The sequence below is a fragment of the Rhinatrema bivittatum genome, chromosome 5, assembly GCF_901001135.1.
Source record: "Rhinatrema bivittatum chromosome 5, aRhiBiv1.1, whole genome shotgun sequence".
Lineage (NCBI taxonomy): Eukaryota > Metazoa > Chordata > Amphibia > Gymnophiona > Rhinatrematidae > Rhinatrema > Rhinatrema bivittatum.
This window is the reverse complement of record NC_042619.1, coordinates 233,332,376-233,356,946: the sequence shown is the minus strand read 5'-3', so window position 1 is coordinate 233,356,946 and position 24,571 is coordinate 233,332,376. Positions and strand designations below refer to the sequence as shown.

The 24,571-nt window shown below is 46.4% G+C and overlaps 1 protein-coding gene across 2 annotated transcripts in view; it reads left to right on the top strand.

The window, feature by feature from the left end:
* Window positions 1-24,571, top strand: part of DYRK1A (dual specificity tyrosine phosphorylation regulated kinase 1A) — a 696,908-nt gene that overhangs the window by 246,185 nt on the left and 426,152 nt on the right. The window contains exon 3 of one of the 2 annotated variants that reach the window (XM_029603452.1): window positions 24,296-24,367. The exons of the other annotated variant lie outside the window; for it this stretch is intronic. Within the exon in view, the coding sequence (XP_029459312.1) occupies window positions 24,296-24,367 (72 nt within the window). The remainder of the gene's footprint in view (window positions 1-24,295; window positions 24,368-24,571) is intronic. 2 annotated transcript variants of the gene reach the window in all.

Genomic DNA, 24,571 nt, shown 5'->3' with positions numbered 1-24,571 from the left:
CACACACATTTCCTCACGGAAACATCCTGAAGTTTACTTCAGAAAAACATTCCCTCATAGGGGGTCTCCCATCGGGATATATTTTTCCATTGTTCGGTGAGTAAAATCACTGTTCCCGGTCGATGCCGCTCCCATTGTTTTTTTTCGGTGTCTGCAGGCCGTCAATGGTTTTTGGACCTCAGCCTCTGCCATTATGGCAACAGGTTTCCGAAAATGTCCGGAATGCCCCCGAACCATGTCTATTACCGACCCACATGATGTCTGTGTGCTGCGCTTCGGCTCCTCACACGACATCTCTACTTGCCCAAGTTGTACCCAGATGACTCCGAAGGGTAGGTGGGCTCGCCTCGACAAGATGGAAACACTGTTTAAAATTAAACTGACTCCATCGATGTCCACCCAATTGTCACCTGCAGGAGCATCGAAAAAATTGGTCATAAAACCTCGCCGGGAGCATCAGAGCAGTGGTGACCGTCCGTCACCGACTCCGTCAAAGGCATCAACATCATCTAACTCGGCGCTGGGGAAAGACCAGGCCGAGCACCAAGGAAGCATCGACACCGGTACTGACAAGAGTCTACCCCCGGCGCTGTTCCGACTCCGCATCGGCTTGAATGGCTATCGAGCCGCTTGCGAAGAGGACATGGGTAGAGGAGCTGTTAACACCTTCTCCACCCAAGCAACCAAGGTGATCCCCACCAACATCGTTGCCGGGTACTGAGCCCCCACAGTTTCCTGCGGTGGTTACAGTAACGCCTAGCCTGCCACCCCCTATAGCTGCGATGTCTACTACAACTTTCAGGGAGTTACCTGACTGTTTTATCCGCCAGGCAGTGCTCGATGGTCTCCGAGACCTACAGACACCTGTGCTGGCCCTCATACTGGCACAGACACCGGAGCCATCGATATTTGCACCATTGCTAACCAGACTCGATACACTCATCGGTGCCCTTCCAACGCAACCCGTGCCACCGATGCCAAACAACCCGTGCAGCCTCTGAAGGCCCCGATTCCCATTCCCAGCTCTTCAGATGATGAGGACTTAGATTCAAGTCCCATTTCACCGATGCCTGGTCCATCAGGGTTCTCGGGACTGAGAGGACCACGTCTTCCATCGATGCCTCCGGTGCCTCCGAAACCTCCCATTGGTGCCACCGCGTCATCTATCGAGGCCATCAAAAGATCCATCGGTGCCAATACAGCACCAGCCTTCTTCAATCCTTCAGGATCTCGACTAGAGACCTTTTCTGACACATGAGAAGATGTAGACACAGACACATCCACGGAGGATATTTTGTCGGAACCATCTCCTCTGGAGGAAAGGAGAAAATCTCCTCCAGAAGAACTCTCCTTTGCCAATTTTATTAGGGAAATGTCAGAGACAATTCCCTTTGATCTTATTCTAGAGGACGACACAAGGCACAAAACAGTGGACGTTCTCCAATTTGTTGATGCTCCAAAGGAAGTAGTGGCCATCCCAGTACACGAGGTTCTGGTAGATCTACAGCATTGTCTCTGGGAACATCCTTGTACTGTCCCAGTGAATAAAAGAACAGATGCAACTTATCTGGTCCAACACATTGCTGGATTCCAAAAACCACAACTGCCCCATCAGTCAGTGGTAATTGAATCTGCACAAAAGAAATCCAGAAGACTTCGACCACACTCTTCCACACCTCCTGGTAAAGACAAAAAAATTCCCGGACGTATTAGGCCGCAAAATGTTTCACGGTTCTATGCTAGTGTCATGAATAGCTGCATACCAGCTGTACATGACACAATACCAAAGGAATCTATGGAAGTAGGTTCAAGAAGTAGCTGACACTCTTCCTCAACAGCAGCAAGACAGCCTCAATGCCATATTACATAAAGGCCTAGAGGTGGGTAAACATGAAGTTCGTGCTGCTTATGACTCCTTTGAGACAGCTTCTCGAATGTCAGTGACAGGGATCAGCACCAGGAGGTGGGCCTGGCTGAAAGCATCTGACTTGAGACCTGAAATCCAAGACAGACTTGCCAATTTACCACACACCGGTGACAACCTATTCGGTGACAAGATACAAGACGCAGTGGCTCAATTGACAGACTACAATGAAACCCTGCATCAATTATCAACAGTGACTACCGAGGCCCCTTCTTCTGGGAGAAGATCCACCAGGAGGGACCCTAAAAAACCATTTATATGCCCACACAGATATTACCCACCTGCATCTCGTGTGCGGACAGCTAGGCTGTCTCAGAGCACATCCTCAACAGCCCAAAACACCCAGGTCTCAGCCACCTCCACAAACAGGCCAAGCATCTGGATTTTGAAACCTTTCCAGAGAACAGCAGCCGCTCCATAAATCCAGAACCAGATTTACCAGTAGGAGGTCGAATTCATCATTTCATAACCAATTGGCTCAACATTACCACAGACCAATGGGTTATATCCATCATAATCCATGGATACTGTCTAAACCGCCTCACGTTATCTCCGGATTCACTGCCCAATCCACTGTGGATGCAAAAAGATCACACAATTCTTCTAGAGTCAGAATTGTCCACTCTTCTGGGCGCCAGGGCCGTGGAACCTGTTCCCCGAGCACAGCAGGGCAGAGGGCTCTACTCTCGCTACTTTCTCATTCCAAAGAAATCAGGCAGCCTCCGCCCCATCTTAGACCTCCGCAATCTCAACAAATTTCTACGAAGAGAAAAATTCAGGATGGTGTCCCTGGGCACCATGCTTCCACTTCTGCAAAACGGAGATTGGCTCTGTTCTCTGGATCTTCAAGACGGTTACGCTCACGTTCCCATCTTCCTACACCACCGCAAATGCCTGCACTTCCTAGTAGGACATCGACACTTTCAATACTGGGTTCTGCCCTTCGGATGTGCCTCGGCTCCCCGTGTATTTACAAAGTGCCTGGCAGTGGCTGCGGCCCACCTGCGCAAGAAACAAATACACGTCTTTCCTATCTGGACGACTGGCTCATCAAGAGCCAATCCAAGCAAGGAGCTCTTGACGCTCTCAAACTCACTATCACTCTACTGCACTCCTTGGGATTTCTTAACTACCAAAAATCCCAGCTGACTCCATCTCATCTCCTGACGTTTATCGGAGCAAATTTGGACACCACAGTAGCGAAGGCCTTCCTTCCCAATTACCACGCAGACTCGATCTCCAGACTAGACGTACGTTTGCGCACGAAGAAAACAGCCTCAGCCCATCAATTTCTAACGTTACTGAGCCACATGGCTTCCATGGTCCACGTCACTCCTATGGCCAGGCTGGCCATGAGAATAACTCAATGGACTTTGAAACCTCAGTGGCTTGGAGCCACTCAACAGCTCTCATCCCAGGTCCAAGTAACCCACCAGTTCTCTGGTGGACGAACAAAGACAACTTGCTAACAGGTCTGCCTTTTCAGCAACCACTTCCATAGATAACTTTGACCACAGATGCATCCACCTTGGGTTGGGGAGCTCATGTGAACAATCTGCAAACTCAAGGTTCTTGGACACAATTCGAAGCAGCATTTCAGATCAACTTCCTAGAGCTTGGAGCTATACGTTATGCTCTCTATGCATTCAAGGACTACTTTCACACAAGACTGTTCTCATACAAACAGACAGCACAGTTGCAATGTGGTACTTGAACAAGCAGGGCAGCACAGGCTCTTATCTCCTCTACCAAGAAGCCATGCAGATCTGGGACTGGGCCCTTGCACACTCCATGTTTCTACGGGCCACTTATCTGGCAGGCATGCAGAACCTAGTAGCAGATCGCCTCAGCTGACAGTTCCATCCCCACAAGTAGTCTCTGGATCCTGTGGAAACGACCAGAATTTTCCAACGCTGCGGTCAACCAACAATAGACCTCTTCGCATCTGAACTGAATCACAAAGTGGACAGAATCTGCTACCTACAAAAGCAACAAAACAAGTTAACCATGGACGCCTTTGCTCGCCCCTGGAACACAGGCCTCCTATAAGCATATCCCCTGATACTGCTGATAGCCAAAACTCTCATGAAGCTACAACAGGACAAAGGGTCAGTGATACTCATAGCCCTGTATTGGCCTCGACAAGTGTGGTTTCCCATGCTTCTCGACCTCTCGATCAGAGAACCCATTTGCCTGGGCACAGCGCCCACTCTCATAACTCAGAACCAAGGCATGTTACGCCATCTGAACCTTTGGACCCTATCCCTCATAGCCTGGATGTTGAAAGTTTGATCCTCCAACTGTTCAAAGTTTCAACTGATGTCTCTCAAGTGCTTGTAGCCTCACGAAAGCCTTCCACACGAAAATACTATCGTTCTAAGTGGAAAAGGTTCACCACGTGGTGCATGCAAAAAGGTATTGATCCCTTTTTCTGCCCCATGCCATCTCTATTAGACTATCTCTGGAACTTTTCAGAATCTGGTCTCCAGACTTCTTCGGTGAGGGTACACCTGAGTGCCATCTCAGCGTACCACAAAGGAGTTGGGGATGCCCCGGTAACAGCGCAATCCCTTGTGAGTAGGTTCATGAGGGGCCTATTACAACTTAAGCCCCTCTACGCCCACCAGTCACCAAGTGGGACCTGAATGTAGTACTTACAAGGCTTATGCGCTCTCTGTTTGTGCCTTTGCACTCCAATGTTAAATTTCTTACATGGAACGTGCTCTTCCTAGTAGCCATTACATCTGCACGAAGGGTTAGTGAGTTACAAGCACTTGTCACATACTCACCCTATACCAGGTTCCTACATGACCGAGTGGTCCTCTGAACTCACCCTAAATTCCTTCCCAAGGTGGTTACAGACTTCCTCTTGAATCAGTCTATAGTCTTGCCCACCTTTTTCCCAAGGCCTCACTCTCACCAGGGCGAGAGAGTTTTACACACCTTGGACTGTAAATGTGCAGTTGCATTTTACCTAGACTGTACTGCAGTCCATAGGAAATCCACCTAGTTCTTTGTTTCTTTTGACAAAAACAGACTAGGAGTTGCAGTGGGCAAGCAAACTCTCTCCTACTGGCTAGTAGACTGTATCGAATTGTGCTATGAAAAAGCAGGCCTTCTCTACAGGGACGAGTGAAGGCGCACTCAGTAAGAGCCATGGCAACCTCAGTAGTACACTTTATCCCAGGACAAGCAGGATGCTAGTCCTCACATATGGGTGACGTCACTGAACGGAGCCCAGGCGGGAAAACTTTCTGTCAAAGTTTCTAGAAACTTTTGACTGGCCCAGTGAGGCCACTGAGCATGCCCAGCATGCTATGATATTCTCTGCCACAGGTGTCTCTCTTCAGTCTTTGTTTTTCCGCGCTGCAGTTAGCATCGCGGGTCCGGAGCCGTTGAGTGTTTGTCTCAACTTTTTCTCTCGACTTAATAGTCTTAAATTTGATATTCTCTCTCACAAAAAATCTCTCGGGTCTCTCCTTACCGGCCGGTAAGTAACCCAGTCTCAGATTTTCTTTTTCGGAGAGTAGAGAATTTTTTCTCAGTCGAATCGACGGCCGTCGATCGATACAAAAATGTCAACAGGTTTCAAAAAATGCCCTGTTTGTGCCAGAAAAATGTCACTTACAGACCCGCACACTGAATGTGTGCTGTGTCTGGATGAAAAACATGATGTACAAAATTGTCCACAATGTGCGGAGATGACGCCAAAAACCCGGAAAACCAGACTCGAAAAAATGGAGCATTTATTCAGCCTGCAACTTATACCTTCTCCGTCGCAGTCATCGAAGTCGTCTCCGGCTGGAGCGACTAAGCGCATAGTACTTAAAAAACCTCGCCCGGGACCGTTGGGGGATCATTCGTCCCCTTCATCGTCCTCTATGTCGACAAAATCGACAGAAAAATCGAAGTCGAAACATCGACACCGGCATCGAAGCCCCTCGTTGTCTGACTCTGCTTCCCAGGAAGCCTCGACAGCGAAACGGGCTAAACATCAGGACACATCGGAGTTTTCAACACCTCGGCCTACCTCGACTCCAGTGCCAGCGACAGATCCAACACAAGGTACGTCTCAGGAACTTGTGCTTCAGCCTACGCCACCGCCCTCAACCGCTCTGCTCCCAACGGTTGTGTGGCCGGAATTGTCAAATTTAATCCGATTTCACAGGCTCTGAAGGATCAGTTTTCAGTACCAACTTCTCTGTCAATGCCGATGCTTACCACATCGATGCCGGCAAACTTGCCGATGCCGGTGGTAACGCCGATGCCGGGGTCATTCTTGACTCCGGTACAGAGGGAATCGACGTCGACACCAAAGATTATTACGTCATCGACGTCGATATATGCTCAAATCCCATCTCTTTCATCGATACCTATGACATCGATGGTACCGCCGTCGACAGTATCGACACCAGGAAGACCACCCTCGACAATGACATCGAGGCCACCTATCATTTCATCGATACCAACAGTACCAGATGATAGTGACCCTCAGGAGTTAGCACTTTTTCAATGTCTTCTACAAAAATACCAAAAAGTCATCGATACAACTCTTCAGAAAACCACAGAAAACATCCCTCCAATGATTTCCATCGATGAACCTTTACCTGGACCATCGGGTGTTTCCACAAATTTAAGAAAAACCCCAAGAACTCCCTATCAAGAACCAGATGAGGAAGATTCTTGGGATGATCAAAGGTCAAACACCTCTTCTGAGGAGTTCATGTCCGAACCCTCACCTCCTGAATCAAGGAAAAGATCCCCACCAGAGGACTTATCCTTTTCCAGTTTTGTCCAAGATATGGCAGACACCATACCTTTCAAGCTTTCATCAGAAGAAGATTCAAGGCAACATACCCTAGAGGTACTGCAGTTTGTGGACCCACCAAAACAGGTTCTGGCAATCCCTATCCACGAAGTGCTGTTGGACCTACAACAACGAGTATGGGAGCACCCATGCACGGTTCCAGCAGTTAACAAACGTGTTGACACTACCTACCTAGTGCAGCAAGCACCAGGTTTTCAAAAGACAGTTACCACATCAATCTGTGGAAGTAGAATGTGCCCAGAAAAAATCCAAAAGGGTACGTCCACACTCCTCAGCTCCTCCAGGGAAGGATCATCGCTTTCTAGACTCCCTTGGCAGAAAGGTGTACCAAGGTGCACTCCTATCTTCCAGAATCTCTGCCTATCAACTGTATATGACACAGTATCAAAGGGATCTCTGGAAGCAAATGGAACACTTTACAAATTCTCTCCCAGAACAATTCCAAGAATCTGCACAAACCATCATTACTAAGGGCCTGGAGGCTGGGAAGCATGAGGTAAGGGCTGCTTATGACAATTTTGACACAGCCTCAAGAACAGCAGCAGATGGCATTACAGCACGAAGATGGGCCTGGTTGAAAGCATCAGATCTCAGGCCTGAAGTGCAAGAGAAGCTTGTGGATCTGCCATGTCTTGGAGATAATTTGTTTGGGGAAAAAGTACAGGATGCTGTCCAACAACTTAAGGATCACACAGAGACCTTAAGACAGCTGTCCCAATTACCACAAGAACCAACGACTCAGGGCCCCTAGGCGTCTTCCTCGTCGAGAACCTAGACGACCATACTACAGACCAAGAAGGTACTACAATCAGCCTACAAGGGCTAGACCTTCTAGGCCTACTCAGCGCTCTTAATCCAGGCAACCAAGAACAGCCCGTACTCAGCCTCCTCCACAGACTGGTCCAGCTACGGGTTTTTGAGCAACAGTCCAGAGAACAGGCCCTCCCTCCTAAACCCCAAACACATACCAGTGGGAGGAAGAATTTCATATTTCCACTCAAATTGGGAAAAGATAACAACAGACCAATGGGTACTTTCCATTGTAGCTCACGGCTACAAACTAAATTTTCTCTCAATTCCTCCAGAATTCCCACCAACTTCCTACCCACAACAAAATTCTCAAATAATTCAATTACAAATAGAATTATCCACCCTCCTGAAAGCCAGGGCTATTCAACCAGTGCCCAGGTCACAGCAGGGCAGGGGATTCTACTCCAGATATTTCCTCATTCCAAAGAAAACTGGAGGCCTACGCCCCATCCTTGACCTCAGAAATCTCAACAAATTTCTAAAGAAAGAAAAGTTCAGGATGGTTTCCCTAGGCACAATGCTCCCACTTCTTCAAGCAGGAGATTGGCTCTGTTCTCTGGATCTTCAAGATGCTTATGCCCATATACCAATATACCCTCCTCATCGCAAGTATCTGCGCTTCATGGTGGGCCTTCAACATTTCCAATACAGAGTGCTGCCATTCGGACTAGCTTCTGCTCCCAGAGTGTTCACCAAATGTCTAGCAGTAATAACAGCACACCTACACACAGAAGGTGTACATGTTTTCCCATATCTGGACGATTGGCTAATCAGAAGCCAATCTCAACAAGGGGCAATACAGTCTCTCAACCGAACAATTGCTCTACTACACTCCATGGGATTTCTCATCAATTATTCAAAATCACATCTAACTCCAAACCATCTCCTACAATTCATAGGAGCAGATTTGAACACCAGCCTCTCGAAGGCTTTTCTACCAGAAGATCGAGCAAGCACACTTTCCCTACTGGCAAACTCGATTCACTCCAAGAAACAAGCAACAGCTCACCAGTTTCTAACATTACTAGGCCACATGGCATCCACAGTTCATGTCACTCCTATGGCCCGATTGGCCATGAGATTAACCCAATGGACTTTAAGATCACAATGGATACAAGCCATTCAACAACTGCATTCTCCAATTCAAGTAACCCATCAACCTCGTTCTTCTCTACTATGGTGGGTGAACAAGGACAATTTGTGCAAGGGCCTACCCTTTCAACAACCAGTCCCACAAATAACTGTGACTACAGATGCATCCACCTTGGGTTGGGGAGCTCACATAGGAAATCTCCAAACACAAGGAACATGGACAAAGCTCGAAGCAACATTTCAAATCAATTTCCTGGAACTTCGAGCTATACGTTATGCTCTGCATGCCTTCAAGGACTGCCTTACAAACAAGACAGTGCTGATCCAAACAGACAACACAGTAGCCATGTGGTACATCAACAAACAAGGAGGGATAGGCTCGTACCTCTTTTGTCAAGAGGCAGCTCAGATATGGGGATGGGCCTTGAACAACTCCATATTTCTCAAAGCCACTTATCTGGCAGGCATTCACAATGTAGTGGCGGACAGATTCAGTCGTCAATTCCAACCACACGAATGGTCCCTGGATCCCTCAGTAGTGACCAGGATATTTCAACGTTGGGGACAGCTAACAGTAGACCTCTTTGCATCACATCTGAATCACAAAGTGGACAACTACTGTTTCCTATACAACTTGAACAACAGGCCAACCAAGGACGCCTTTGCTCGCCCTTGGAACTCAGGCCTACTCTACGCGTATCCTCCAATACCGCTCATAACCAAAACTCTAGTGAAGCTACAACAGGACAAGGGGACTATGATACTCATAGCCCCATATTGGCCTCGACAAGTATGGTTTCCCACACTTCTAGACCTCTCAGTCAGGGATCCAATTCGTCTGGGAGTAGCTCCCACTCTCATAACTCAAGATCAGGGTCAGCTGCGCCATCCGAACCTACAATCCCTATCCCTGACAGCATGGATGTTGAAAGCTTGATCTTACAACCACTCAGTCTTTCATCCAACATATCCCAAGTTCTTATAGCTTCATGTAAACCTTCCACAAGGAAGAACTATGCTTCCAAATGGAAGAGATACACTTTGTGGTGCAAGCAAAATGACATCAATCCTTTCACTTGCCCTACAAAGTCTTTACTAGACTACTTGTACCATCTTTCAGAATCTGGTCTACAGACTTCATCTGTAAGAGTACATTTAAGTGCAATTTCAGCTTACCATAACCAGGTAGCAGATGCACCTATATCTACACAACCTCTTGTCAGCAGGTTTATGAGATGTTTAGTTCACCTCAAACCACCAATTAGACACCTTGTCACACAATGGGATCTAAATTTGGTTCTAACTAGACTCATGCGTTCTCCTTTTGAACCCATAGATTCCAGTGATCTAAAATTTCTTACATGGAAAACTATCTTCCTCATAGCCATTACATCAGCTAGAAGGGTTAGTGAGTTACAAGCACTTGTCACATATGAACCCTACACTAAGTTCTTACATGACAGAGTGGTTCTCTGCACTCATCCTAAATTCCTCCCTAAGATAGTTACGGAATTCCACTTAAACCAATCTATAGTTTTACCCACATTTTTTCCAAGGCCTCACTCTCACCAAGGAGAGAGAGCCTTATACACCTTGGATTGTAAGAGTACTCTGTCTTTCTACTTAAACCGCACTGCAATCCACAGGAAATCCAATCAGCTCTTTGTTTCCTATGACCCAAACAAACCGGACAAGGCAGTGGGTAAACATACTCTATCCAATTGGTTAGCAGATTGCATACAATTTTGCTATGAACAAGCAGGCCTTCCTCTCCAAGGGCGAGTAAAAGCACATTCAGTAAGAGCAATGTCAACTTCAGTAGCACATTACCGTTCCGTGCCAATACTTGACATTTGTAAAGCAGCAACATGGAGTTCGCTTCACACTTTTGCAGCTCATTACTGTTTGGACAAGCAAGGAAGACAAGATTCAGCTTACGGACAATCTGTCTTAAAGAACTTGTTTCCAGCTTAAACCCAACTCCTTCTACATCCAATGTTATGTGATCCTCAGCTGACTCATTTCAACAACAATATTTCACTACCAAATGACTCAGCCTCTAGCTTGCTAATCACCCATATGTGAGGACTAGCATCCTGCTTGTCCTGGGATAAAGCAAAATTGCTTACCTTGTAATAGGTGTTATCCCAGGACAGCAGGATGTAGTCCTCACAGAACCCACCCGCCACCCCGCGGAGTTGGGCCTTCTACCCTTATTATTCTTTTTTGCTAACGCTTTTGCTACATACGAGACTGAAGAGAGACACCTGTGGCAGAGAATATCATAGCATGCTGGGCATGCTCAGTGGCCTCACTGGGCCAGTCAAATGTTTCTAGAAACTTTGACAGAAAGTTTTCCCGCCTGGGCTCTGTTCAGTGACGTCACCCATATGTGAGGACTACATCCTGCTGTCCTGGGATAACACCTATTACAAGGTAAGCAATTTTGCTATCGTTCAGTACCGATTGCTGACATCTGCAAAGCAGACACATGGAGCTCTCTTCACACATTTGCAGCATATTACTGCCTGGACAAGGAAGGACGCCAAGATTCAACCTTTATTTTATTTATTTAAAATTTTTTATAGACCGTCATTCGTCTTCACATCAATACGGTTTACAATACGTATTTTTTGCTCCATAAGATGCACCTTTTTTCCCCCCAAAAGTGGGGGAAAAATGTATTGACATCTTATGGAGAGAATATAAAAAAACCTAAAAATATAACAAAACTCCCCCACCCTCCTGGGGCCGTCGGCGCCATTTTGATTACTGGCAGCCAACGGCCCTTTGCCCTTACTATGTCATAGGGGCTACCGCTGCCATTGGTCGGCCCCAGTGACATAGTAAGGGCAAACGGCTCTCTGCGCCATTTTGATTACTGGCAGCCAACGGCCCAAGTCCAGGAGATCACTCCCGGACCGCTCCTGGACTCCCGCCGGACCACCAGGGACTTTTGGCAGGTCTTGGGGGGGTCAGGAGGCTGGGGGGTTGTAGTAAATTAAGTTGGCAGGTCTTGTGGGCGGGGGTTATTAGTTAATTTAAAGGGTTGGGATGGGGTTGTTTTTTTTTGGGGGGGGGGGGGGGGGTGGTGGTTCCCAGAGAAAGATAAGTTTTCTGATCTGGGGAGTGGACCGAAATGGCCCTCCCCAGACCCGAAAACAAAATGGGGAGAAAAAAAAAGTTATGTACTTGCCTAATTTGCTCCATAAGATGCACAGACGCCCGGGAACAGAGCCGGTTTAGCACACATTTTTTTTTTTTTTAATTTCCTCCCTCTGAATCCTAGGTGCATCTTATGGTCAGGTGCGTCTTATGGAGCGAAAAATACGGTAATAACATCACATGCAATTATACAAAGGAATTGCAAAATGCAATTATACAAAGAAATTAAAATGTCATAAAATATGGCCAATCCGTCTTGAAGAACTTATTCCCAGTATAAGCCCAACTGCTTCCACTTTCAATCTGCTGTGATTTCAGGCTGCCTCATTTTTCTCTACGGTACACCAGTTGTTGTGCCTGTTGCACAAGTTGTACACTGTTGGTCCAAACAAATGAGTCAGCCTGTAGCTTACTAATTACCCACATGTGATGACTACCATCTTGCTTGTCCTGGGAGAAAGCAGAGATACTTACCTGTAACAGGTTTTCTCACAGGACAAGCAGGATGGTAGTCCTCACATATGGGAGACATCATTAGGATGGAGCCGAATCACGGAAACCTTCTATCAAAGTTTCCAGAGCTTTGACTGGCCCCTACTGGGCATGCCCAGCAAGGTACTAACCCTGCAGCCAGCAGGGGTCCCCCTTCAGTCTTCTTTTTTCCGCGCAGCAGTAGCCTCGCGGTTTCGGAGCTCTGAAGAGATTCCTGACAGGAATTTTCCTCACGGAATTAATTAAATTTAAATTGCCCCACAGGGGTCCCTCCTCTAACTTTTCTCAGGCCACGGTACTCCGGTAAGTTTTTGACCGTCTTCCGTCGAGTTTAGCCCTCGCAGCCTACTGGCCGTCGACCGTACCGCGGCGCGATTTTTTTCTATGGTCATGGCGTCGGGGTTTCGTCGGTGCCCGGATTGTACTCGCACCATGTCTATCCCAGACCCTCATGGAGTCTGTGTAATGTGTTTAGGCCGTGAGCATGATGTCCTGACTTGCACCAAAAGTGCCCTCATGACACCAAAAGGTCGCAAAGCCAGAATGGAGAAGATGGAACTCCTCTTTCGTGCTCAAACCCCAACGCCGTCCATCACATCGACGTCATCGAAACTGGCACCGTCGACGTCGCGACAGCAACGTCCACCGTCTGGTGACTGTCCGCCATCGACGTCTTCACGGCCATCGACGCCCGCTACTCCCCCTCGGGATTGCAGGGAGAAACATCGCCATCGACATAGTAGGACTCAGACCATCGAGGGAGCGAAATCATCGACCGAGCCACTGTCGAAGAAGCCCTGTCCAGGAACGGCATCGACCATTCCTGCGACCGGTGCATCGAGGCCACCCTCACCCTATCGGGGTTTGGGAGTCGTGATTCCGCCTGTAAAGGTGGTCTCTTCGACTGTGCCTCTGCCTCCCTCTTCTGTCATGGAGCCAGGGCTGCTTGCTCCAGGTCTCCGGGAAGAACTGGACCGGCTGGTCCAGGAGGCCATCGACAAGGCATTGCAACGACTCCAGGTCCCTTCGGCAGCAACTCCGGCACCAATTGTGGAACCGGTCATGAACCCGATTCCAGCAGTGCTGGCACTGCTGCTATCGCGGATGGAGGCGCTCATAACCACCCTTCCACCAGTGGTTCCCGGGTCTCCGATGGCTCTGGTGCGCTCCCGTTCCGCATTCCTCCTTCGGGAGTTTTGCCTCAGCCATCGATGCCAATTCATCCCTCACCACAGATTCATTCATCGGGGGCGATTCGATGCCTTCGATACCGACACCGATGCCCTTCATGCCGTCCACGGTGCCCCCGGTGATTCCTTCGATTTTCTCGGAGCCTCGGCCGGGGCCTTCAGGTATCCAACCTCCTTCTCGTCCTACAGATCAGTCTGCTGATCCTTATGACACCTGGGGTGATGATACTTCTTCAGACACCGATGACTTACCTTCACCTCCTTCTCCTACTGAAAGTAGAAAGCTTTCTCCTCCAGTGGACCTTTCTTTCATTACTTTTGTGAAGGAAATGTCTGAGTTGGTCCCCTTTCAGCTTCAGATGGAGCAGGATGATAGGCACCAGATGATGGAGTTGCTCCAGTTCCTGGGTACCCCTAAAGTGATCACTTCTATTCCCATTCATCAAGTTCTTCTTGACCTCCTCAATAAGAATTGGGAAAACCCTGGATCCATTGCCCCAGTCCATAGAAAATCTGACACTACCTATTTAGTGCAGTCAGCCCCCGGCTTTCAAAAATCTCAGCTCGACCACCACTCAGTTGTGGTAGAATCGGCTCAAAAGAAAGCAAAAAGGACGAAGCCTCACTCATCTACCCCTCCTGTTAAGGAACACAAGTTCCTAGACAATATTGGTCGAGTGTTCCAAGGGGCCATGCTCATCTCCAGAATTTCTGCTTACCAGCTGTATATGAGCCAATACAATAGGGTCATCTTCAAACAGATACAGGACTTCTCTGAAACCCTGCCTGAACAATTCCAAGACCAGCTTCAAATCCTTGTCAACAAGGGGTTTGAGGCAGGAAAGCATGAGATAAGAACAGCTTACGATATCTTCGACACCTCTACTAGAGTGTCTGCAGCTGCCATTTCGGCAAGACGATGTGCCTTGCTGAAATCTTCTGACTTTCACCCAGAAGTACAAGACAGGCTATCTGACCTACCATGTGTAGGAGACAATCTGTTCGGTGAGCAGATTCAGCAAATGGTGGCTGAATTAAAGGACCATCATGAGACCCTCAAACAGCTCTCATCGATACCTTCCTACTTCCCCTTAAGACAGCCCTTTAGGAAGGACTCTTAAGAAGTCATTCTTCCGTCCAAGGAAGTACTATCCTCCACCAGCAAGGTCCTGAACAATGAGACCTTATCAAAAGCCTCAGCCTCGCCAGGCCCAAAAGCAAAAGCCACAAGCAGCTCCCCAGCCGGGGCCTGCTTCAGGTTTTTGACTTTCACTTGGAGAGCAGCAGCCTGATTCCTCTGCCAAGCATACCAGTGGGAGGTCGATTGTGCCACTTTCACAACATGTGGCAATAAATCACAACCGACCAATGGGTGCTAGCAATCATTGCTCAGGGTTACCACCTAAACTTTCTTGCTCTTCCACCGGTCTCACCACCTTTGCAGGCGTGGAGAGTATCCGACCACTCTGTCCTTCTGGAGCAGGAGGTTTAACTTCTTCTCCAGTTAAGAGCAATAGAACCCGTCCCATTCTCGCAGCAAGGCCTAGGGTTCTATTCCCGGTACTTTTTGATCCCCAAAAAATCCGGGGGGCTTCGTCCAATTCTGGACCTACGTGCTCTCAACAAGTACTTCCAGCGGGAAAAGTTTAGGATGGTAACCTTGGGTTCCCTTCTACCTCTTCTACAAAGAGGAGACTGGCTCTGCTCTCTGGCCCTCCAGGACGCATACACACACATTGCGATCACTCCAAACTCATCACAAGTACCTCAGGTTTTTAGTAGGCCCGAAGCACTATCAATATCGAGTGCTTCCCTTCGGCCTAGCGTCTGTACCACGAGCCTTCACCAAATGCCTCGTAGTTGTAGCAGCTTTCCTCAGGAAAGAAGGTGTGCACGTCTACCCCTATCTGGACGACTGGTTAATCAGGGCTCCACCCCAGCAAGCCGCTCGGTCGTCCCTCGATTTCACCATACACACTCTAATTTCTCTAGGATTTTATTTATTTGATGTGTTTTGTATACCGTCATTCTGTTTCGCCATCAGAACGGTTTACAGAAACATACAACAGATTGTAACATTATCATCACAAAATCTTATATGTAGTGTAGGTTAGTTACATCTACTAGTTATTACTTGCGCATCAAGTTATTACATACTGCAAAGATATTGCCTACAGCTGCTGTTACTTAGCTGGGGATGTATCCTTTTTATGTTGTTGGGTTGTGTGTTTGATTTGTATGCTGGATGATTGAGTGAATTTGATTAGGCTCTCGTGAACAGCCAGGTTTTTAAGTCTTTTTTGAACATTTTCATGCTTGGTTGAGTTCTTATTCCACTTGGTATAGAGTTCCATAGTTTGGGGCTGGCAATGGATATGGCTCTCTCAAGTGTTGAGGCTTACCAGAATGATTGAAAATGTTCTTTCAATTGACAATAGGAGTATCTAAATTCAAGCAACTATGTCTGTGTTTTGAATTTGTTTAAAGTCCTACATTTAGGCTTGAACTATTTCCAATATCAGAGGAGCAATTAATGGTGTTTCTGGTAAAACTTCAGAGGCCCAAGGTTGTTTAGGTCACCATTTTTAACATTTAAATTTGGTACTGAATGTTGTGATAGTCTTCTTTTGAACAGATAGGATTGACTTATTTTTATTTTCTAACAAGATAGTGAGCTTGCTTTTTTGTTGGTGTTAGAGATTTGTTTAGTTAGGCAAGGTTGTTTTGAGAATGAATGCTTGTTTTGTTGCAAAAATCAATTTTTTTTCTAGATAAACCAAGGAATTATTCTTATACTTTGTTAAAAAGCCTTTCATCCAAAAGAGATTGAGAGCCTTAAAAGGTTTTTTTGTATCTACAGAAGAGTTTTTTTAGGAAGTCTCAATAGTTCTTACTCTATAGGGGTAAGTCTTTGCTACAACCCATTGATACTACTATTGAAGAGTGTAATAGAATGTTTATAATATGTAAACAATTGCAACATGGAACTGGACATCAGTTTTAGCAGGAAATAAATAGGTTCAGAATGATATTAGTACATCCCTCTGTCCCTTACCTCAGACATCACATACCGTATTTTTCGCTCTATAAGACGCACTTTTTTTCCCCCAAAAGTGGGGGGAAAATGTATGTGCGTCTTATGGAGCGAATATAAAAAAAACAAAAAACAAAAATCTAACAACCCCCCCCTCCTGACTCCCCCAAGACCTGCCGACTTAATTTACTGCAACCCCCCAGCCTCCTGACCCCCCAAGACCTGCCAAACGTCCCTGGTGGTCCAGCGGGGGTCCAGGAGCGGTCCGGGAACGATCTCCTCGGCTTCGGCCGTCGGCTGCCAGTAAACAAAATGGCGCCGACGGCCCTTTGCCCTCACTATGTCACTGAGACCGACCAATAGCAGCGGTCGGTCCCAGGGACATAGTGAGGGCAAAGGGCCGTCGGCGCCATTTTGATTACTGGCAGCCGACGGCCGAAGCCGAGGAGATCGTTCCCGGACCGCTCCTGGACCCCCGCTGGACCACCAGGGACGTTTGGCAGGTCTTGGGGGGGTCAGGAGAGTGGGGGGTTGCAGTAAATTAAGTCGGCAGGTCTTGGGGGGGTCAGGAGGGTGGGGGGTTGCAGTAAATTAAGTCAGCAGGTCTTGGGGGGGGTCAGGAGGGTGGGGGTTGTTAATTTAAAGGGTTGGGATGGGGGTTTTTTTTTGGGGTTCCCAGAGAAAGAAACGTTTTCTGATCTGGGGAGTGGACCGAAATGGCCCTCCCCAGACCCGAAAACAAAATGGGGAGAAAAAAAAAAGCTATGCACTCCCCTAATTTGCTCCATAAGACGCCCAGGCGCAGAGCCGGTTTAGCACAATTTTTTTTTTTTAAATTTTCCCCCGCTGAATCCTAGGTGCGTCTTATGGTCAGGTGCGTCTTATGGAGCGAAAAATACGGTATGTAGTGTATTTTGAAGGCATGCTTCTTCCTTATATTGCTGAGTTTATTCTGTGGTACTGAGAACATTTGTGCTGTCAAGTACTAGTGTATGGGCTCCTTCTTGTTACTTTACTTTCTGCAGGGTCCATTAAAATTTGTTTCCGCTGCTATTTCTTCATTTTCCTCTACCTTTAAATGTAGAGAGAAACATTTAGCTTTTTCATCTTTTCTCTGTGTGTGAATGTGGACTATATTCTTCAATATTATTTTCTAGCACTTGATGGATCCTAACTTTGCTATCTGCTACTGGTTTGTCATCTGCACAGTACATTCCAGGGCCTCTAGAATGGATGTCGTTTTCTGACTTGGCCAGGTAAACCATATGGAAGATGTCCCTTTCCTGAAATATTGTACTTAGGGAAATGGATACAACCCCAAAATGGGTCTCTGAATTTTTAGGACAGGCTTTAGTAATTTTCCCATTGATAGCAGGGCTGAATTAGCCATGCTGTCTGGGAAGTGCCGCGATCCCGGGTAGGCGGAGTTTCTCTTAGCTGATCAGAGTTTTCAACTCCGTGCGTCTTCGCGGTTGTGTTCCTGCGCGGTTCCCTCACCTCTTCAGTTTCTTTTTTTCCACGAGCTGTTTGCACGAGGGGTTTTGTCTCTTAGCGTATTTTTTGCCTGACTGGATATTTTTTCGTCTATTTTTTTTCGCGTTTTTTTTTTCTCACGAATTCTCAACCCAGATGGCTCCAGAGCCATCTGGTTTCAAATATTGCCAATGTGGCAAAATTATGTCCATCACGGATGGACATAATTATTGCTACATTTGCTTAGGCCCGGACCACGATCAAAAGTCGTGCTGGGACTGCGGCAGGATGTCTCCGAGGGCCCAGCGACACCGGGCCGCGAAGATGGAGAGGCTCCGCATGGGCACTTCGGGCCCACCATCCTCCATCCATTCTTCGCTGGGACCGGCGAAGTCGGGTAAGGCCCATCCGAAGTGGGAGTCCAGCAGGACTCGAGAGACCCGAAAAACGTTACAGGCCAGGGTCTCACACACCCTTAAGGCCTCGTTCGAGAGCCGGGGATCCGGCTGAGGAACTGCGGTACAAAGTACTGGCGGGTACTTTTTCGGAGCCTGCGCCGTCAGCGTCGTCAAAAACACAACACGACGCTTCAAAACGTATGAAGCATGGATACGACGCGTCTATGGCGCATCGCCACGATGACGCATCCTCGACACGTCATACGACGCACGGAGCAGCTAAGGCGCACGGAGCAGATACGGCGCGAGGCCTATCGCACGACGCACCTACGGAGCATAGGTTAATCCTGGACGCTCCTAGAGCACATGGCGTTAAAACAATGCACCTCCAATCACCAGAACGAAGTGTATCGGGCAAATATCGCCATAAGTTACATCATATAGCATCTGCAAAACAGATAAGATCTAGAAGTTCTTCAAGAATGTCCTTAACTTCTGATGTAGACATTGAAGGCTTCTCGGCATCTGAATCTTTATCATCAGGCCGTTCTCCTAGTGGTAGTTCTTTGGCCAGTCTCTCATCGGCTTCTAGAGAGAAGAGATGTTCTCCTTCCTTACAAATGCCATTAACAAAATGTATTTGCCCTTCGCCTGTTATACCTCCTCAAGGTCAACACAAGGGGAAAGCACCTGAGGATATTTTGCTTGCGGCAATTTCAACAAAAGCTCCAAAGCAAAAATTACACATTCCTCTACAAGGTACTTTGGCGGCATCTACTATGACGAAAATCTCAGATGTTCTCAGCTCTTTTTTCCAAGAATTGGAAAAAACGAAAGAATTACCACCACAGCATTCTCCAGAGGGTTCTTCGACATCTCCTCCAAATATAGAACCTCTAGAACCGGTCAAAGATACTCCAACTCAACCCATCAGGCCAGGTTCTCTGGAATCAGTTCATTCTTTGAATTTTTCAACGGGAATGCCATCTGACCCTCAGGAAGGACTACCTGAACCGTATTCTCCTCTGGAGGACTTGACCTATGCAAAATTTATTGAGAAAGTAGGCAGTCTTCTTGAGGTAGAAACAGGAAGAATACCTGACCCCAGAGCTGAAATGCTCGGTATATTAAAGATATTCGAATCTCCTCCCGAGCCCACTGCTCTTCCTCCTCATTCTGTATTAGAAAATCTACTCTTTATAATTTGGAAAACTCCTTTCCTTTCTCATCACTGGCTACTTCAAGGAAAATTGACATCAAATACAAGATGCGTAATTCACCAGTTTACGAGTCTGCCCAGCTACCCCACCAATCCATCGTGGTAGAATCAGCCTTGTCCAAGGCAAAACGAAATAAGTTGCATTCAAATACTCCAGCGGGCAGAGAGAATAAATGCCTAGATGATTTTGGCAAAAAGATCTATCCACTCCTCCATGCTTACCAACAGGATACAGCATCATCAGTTTTACACTACACAGTACCTTTTCGAATCACTCTAAAAACTGTGTCCACTGTGTCTTTCGGAGGACAACACATCACAACAATCTTTCTTAGATATGGAAGAAGGACTCAGTCATTTAATGCGCTCCATTTACGAATCCTTTGAATCTTCAGAAAGAGCGTCTGCTTCGGCTATAGCGGCCAGATGTATGGCTTGGCTCAAAGCCAGCGCAATTCGAACTGATGTACACGAGAAGTTAGCCGACATCCCATGTATGGGTGACAATCTCTTTGGAGATAAATTTGGAGACATCGTATCCCATTTGAAGGAACAAAATGCAGCTGTACTATCTCTCACCACTCCTGAGGATTCTCAAAAATTGCAACATCGATTCTATCCTTACCGTCGCCGGTATTACTCCAGACCATACAACAGGCCTTATTCACAGTACAGGCCTCAACCGTATGTCCCTCCAAGAAAAACAGCTCCGCCGAATTCTAGGGGTCGTGCCAGACAACAAAGACAAGTAAAACAAACGCCAGCCCTTCAACAAACCTGCCTCCTCTTTTTGAAATTAATACAGCCACCACCACTACCGGTTTTCATAGGAGGACGCCATCAATTTTTTCTCCACAATTGGGAATCCATCACTTCAGATCAGTGGGCACTCAACATTATCAAAAACGGTTACTCTCTAAATTTTCAATCCACTCCTTCTCTTTCTCGTATTCCTCCGAAGAGGATGATACAATCCCACTCCACATCCCTCACAGCGGAATTGAACAACCTACAAATTCAACAGTCTATACAGATTATTCCCCTTCATCAACAACACCAAGGGTTTTATTCCCAATATTTCCTCATTCCAAAGAAGTTTGGGGACCTACGACCCATTCTAGATCTCCGAATACTCAACGAACACATACAGAGAGAGAAATTCAAAATGACTTCTCTCAAAAATATCCTACTGCTGATTCAGCACAACGATTGGCTATGTTCCATCGACCTGAAGGATGCATATTCCCATATACCAATCCACCCGTCTTCTTGGTGTTACCTTTGTTTCCAAGTTCAGGATATACATTACCAATACAAGGTTCTCCCATTTGGCCTATCTTCAGCCCCAAAAGTATTCACCAAATGTCTAGCAGTGGTGGTGGCTCACCTCAGGAAACTTTCGATCCAAATATTTCCTTATCTGGACGACTGGTTAATAGTAGCATCGGATCAGTTTACACTGAGAGATCATACATTACGCGCGATCGAATGCCTTCAGAGGTTGGGATTTCTTATCAATTTCGAGAAGTCTCACCTACAACCGACTCAAATACTACAGTTCATAGGCGCTCTCATAAATACGGTGGAACAGAGAGCGTACCTTCCTCACGACAGGATGCAGATCATACAATCATTGGCACACAGCCTGCTTCACAGAAACCGGACATCTGCACGTCAGGTTCTACAACTTCTGGGTCATATGGCAGCAGCAATCTATGTGGTTCCTCACACCAGACTTCACATGCGTCGCTTACAGTGGGGTTTAAAGACTCAGTGGTCTCAGTTCATACAGCCACTCAGCACCAGAATTCAAATTACAAACGCAGTGAAAGAGGACATTCGATGGTGGCTCCTTCCCAAGAACCTTGCCTCGGGAGCTCCATTCCATTTACCACCTCACCAGATAACTCTGACCATGGATGCCTCCAACAAGGGTTGGGGGGCACATCTGGGCGATCTGAAAACTCAAGGTCTGTGGACTTCTCAGGAATCTACATACCAGATCAATCTCCTGGAACTAAGAGCCATTTGGATGGCACTTCATGGTATATACAGACAACCAGGTAGCCATGCTTTACATAAACAAGGAAGGAGGGTCCGGTTCTTGGACTCTATGCCAGGAAGCAATACGGATTCTACATTGGACAGTCAAAGCCCAAGTATCAATTCAAGCAACGTATCTTCCAGGTCTGGACAATGTAACAACAGATCATCTCAGTCGGATTTTTCATCCACGCGAATGGACCTTAAATCCAGAGGTGGCGCAAAACATCTTCCAACAGTGGGGGTTTCCCAGAATAGACCTCTTTGCCACGGAAGCAAACAGGCAAACCCAAACCTTTTGCTCAATTTACCCCAGCAATCAAAGGATGGCTCCAGATGCCTTTCTCATTCCATGGATGCCAGGCTTGATGTACGCCTATCCACCCATTCCACTCATATCTTGAACGATTCAGAAATGCATCCAAGATGTATCAGACATGATTTTAATAGCCCCGGCGTGGCCAAAACAGCCCTGGTACGCGTATCTCGTGAAACTTTCCATTCATCTACCAATAATGCTACAAAACCTTCCACATCTTCTGACACAGGAAGAGGGCTCATTACTTCACCCCATGAATCAATCACTTCATCTCACAATGTGGAGATTGAAAGGCAAATACTAACTCCCTTAGGCTTATCTTCTCAACTAGAGGATGTTCTTATTGCGTCACATAAACCTTCAACCAGACGTAACTACAAAGGAAAGTGGCAACATTACTTGGACTGGTGTACTCCAAAGAACATAAACCCTTTCTCATCCATTGCCACTCAATTACTGCAATATTTGCACACACTCTACGAAGCAGGATTAGCCACCACTTCGGTACGAGTTCATATCAGTGCTATAGCAGTTTTTCATTAACCTTTTAATAACCTTCCAATGTCTAACCATCCGTTGATTTCTAGATTCTTGAAGGGAATGATCCAGCTTCGCCCACCGGTGATTAAGCCCCCAATTCCATGGGACTTAAATGTAGTGCTGGAACAACTAATGCTTCCGCCTTTCGAATCATTAGACTCTAGCCACATCAAATATGTGACATGGAAAACAGTTTTTCTCATTGCCATTACTTCTGCAAGGAGGGTCAGCGAACTACAAGCCTTGGTTCACTACTCCCCTTATCTAGAATTCTACCATGACAAGGTGACCCTTCGTCCTCACCCTTTCTTTCTACCTAAGATGGTAACATTTTTTCATCTTAATCAAACCATAACTCTACCGATTTTTATGTCAAAACCACATAATGCTTGTGAAAAACCTTAACACACGTTGGACTGTAAGAGAGCATTGGCTTACTATAAGAACAGGACTCGGTCAACTTAGAGACCTTCTCAATTGTTCCTTTCCTTTAACCCAAATGATCCTGGACAACCAGTCTCAAAAAGGACCATAGCTGTTGGTTATCACAATGCATACTTTTTTGCTACAATAAACGTTCAATTAAACTACTCACAAAGCCTCAGGCACACCAAATCCGAGCCACCGCAGCATCTATTGCCCACTTGAACAAAGTTCCCTTAATTGATATCTGCTAAGTGGCAACATGGTCGTCTATTCATACCTTCACATCGCATTATTGCCTCCATCAGCAAACGACCTTTGATGCAGCACTAGGCACAGCAGTCTTATCACTAAAAAGAACATGAGACTGTCTACCACTTCAGGGGTTGATGTCCTAACCTCAAAACAATGAAAATACAAGGACACAACCCGGGAGCTTGGGACTCCCAGACAGCATGGCTAATTCAGCCCTGCTATCGATGGGGGAAAAAGCAAGTTTGCTTACCGTAAACGGTGTTTCCATAGATAGCAGGATGAATTAGCCATGCGTTCCCTCCCTCCTCCCTAGACAGTCTCACACAGACAGACATACCTTCTGGACTTACCTCTCGCTTGACTACAAAGACACTGAAGAGGTGAGGGAACCGTGCGGGAACACGACCGTGCAGATGCACAGAGTTGAAAACTCTGTGATCAGCTAAGAGAAACTCCGCTTACCCGGGATCGCGGCGCTTCCCAGACAGCATGGCTAATTCATCCTGCTATCTATGGAAACACCGTTTACGGTAAGCAAACTTGCTTATCATACTTTATTCAGATGGCCTTAGGTTGAGCAAGAATGTTAGTAGCATGTTTAGACATGCATGTCCCTTCAGAGATAAATTGTTGGAGGCTTCTGCCTGTCTTTTATTTTTTGTTTACTTATTGTGTAATGACATTTTCTAGAGGCAGTGGGCCTGGCAGAAAGAAAACATTTCAAAATATAAAATTCTTATCTTGAACAGGTAAACGCCTCCTTTTGAGTAGCGGTCGGAGAGAGAAATGTGCTGATTATTGTAGATCAGCATGAATACGTTTCTCATGGAGTTCATTTATCTGCATTAGGATGTAAACATAGTATGATATCAGATAATTTCTTTAGACTTTGAAGTATTAATCTGCAACATGTTGAACCCCAGGTCCTCTTCGTGGTTTTTATAGTCTTTAGGACACAGTCTTCATTATTTTCTCAGATTTCCGAGCCTGAGGAATCTTAGTTTTAAGAGGTCATTCTTGAGTGCCTATTTTGCAAATAGGAATGATAATAGGGTGTCTGATAAGCACTCAGATTGTTCTTTCCTTTCAGAAGCAGATCAACAAGACATCTACCAACATGTATTCATTATGCTTTCCAACTGGACATGCCTCAGGTTTGAAGGTATGGATTACTGTTTCTAGTATAGAGAGATTCCTTCAGGCTTGGTGTTCATTCCATTCCACACTGTAAATAAAGTAGTGTGGTTGTTGTGTTCGTCCATGTGGATAGATAGAAATAAAGATCAACAAACACATTTTAGATGATACTTTTTTTATTGGATTAACTTAACATTTGTTTATTTTAGTTTTTTATATTCTGCTTTTC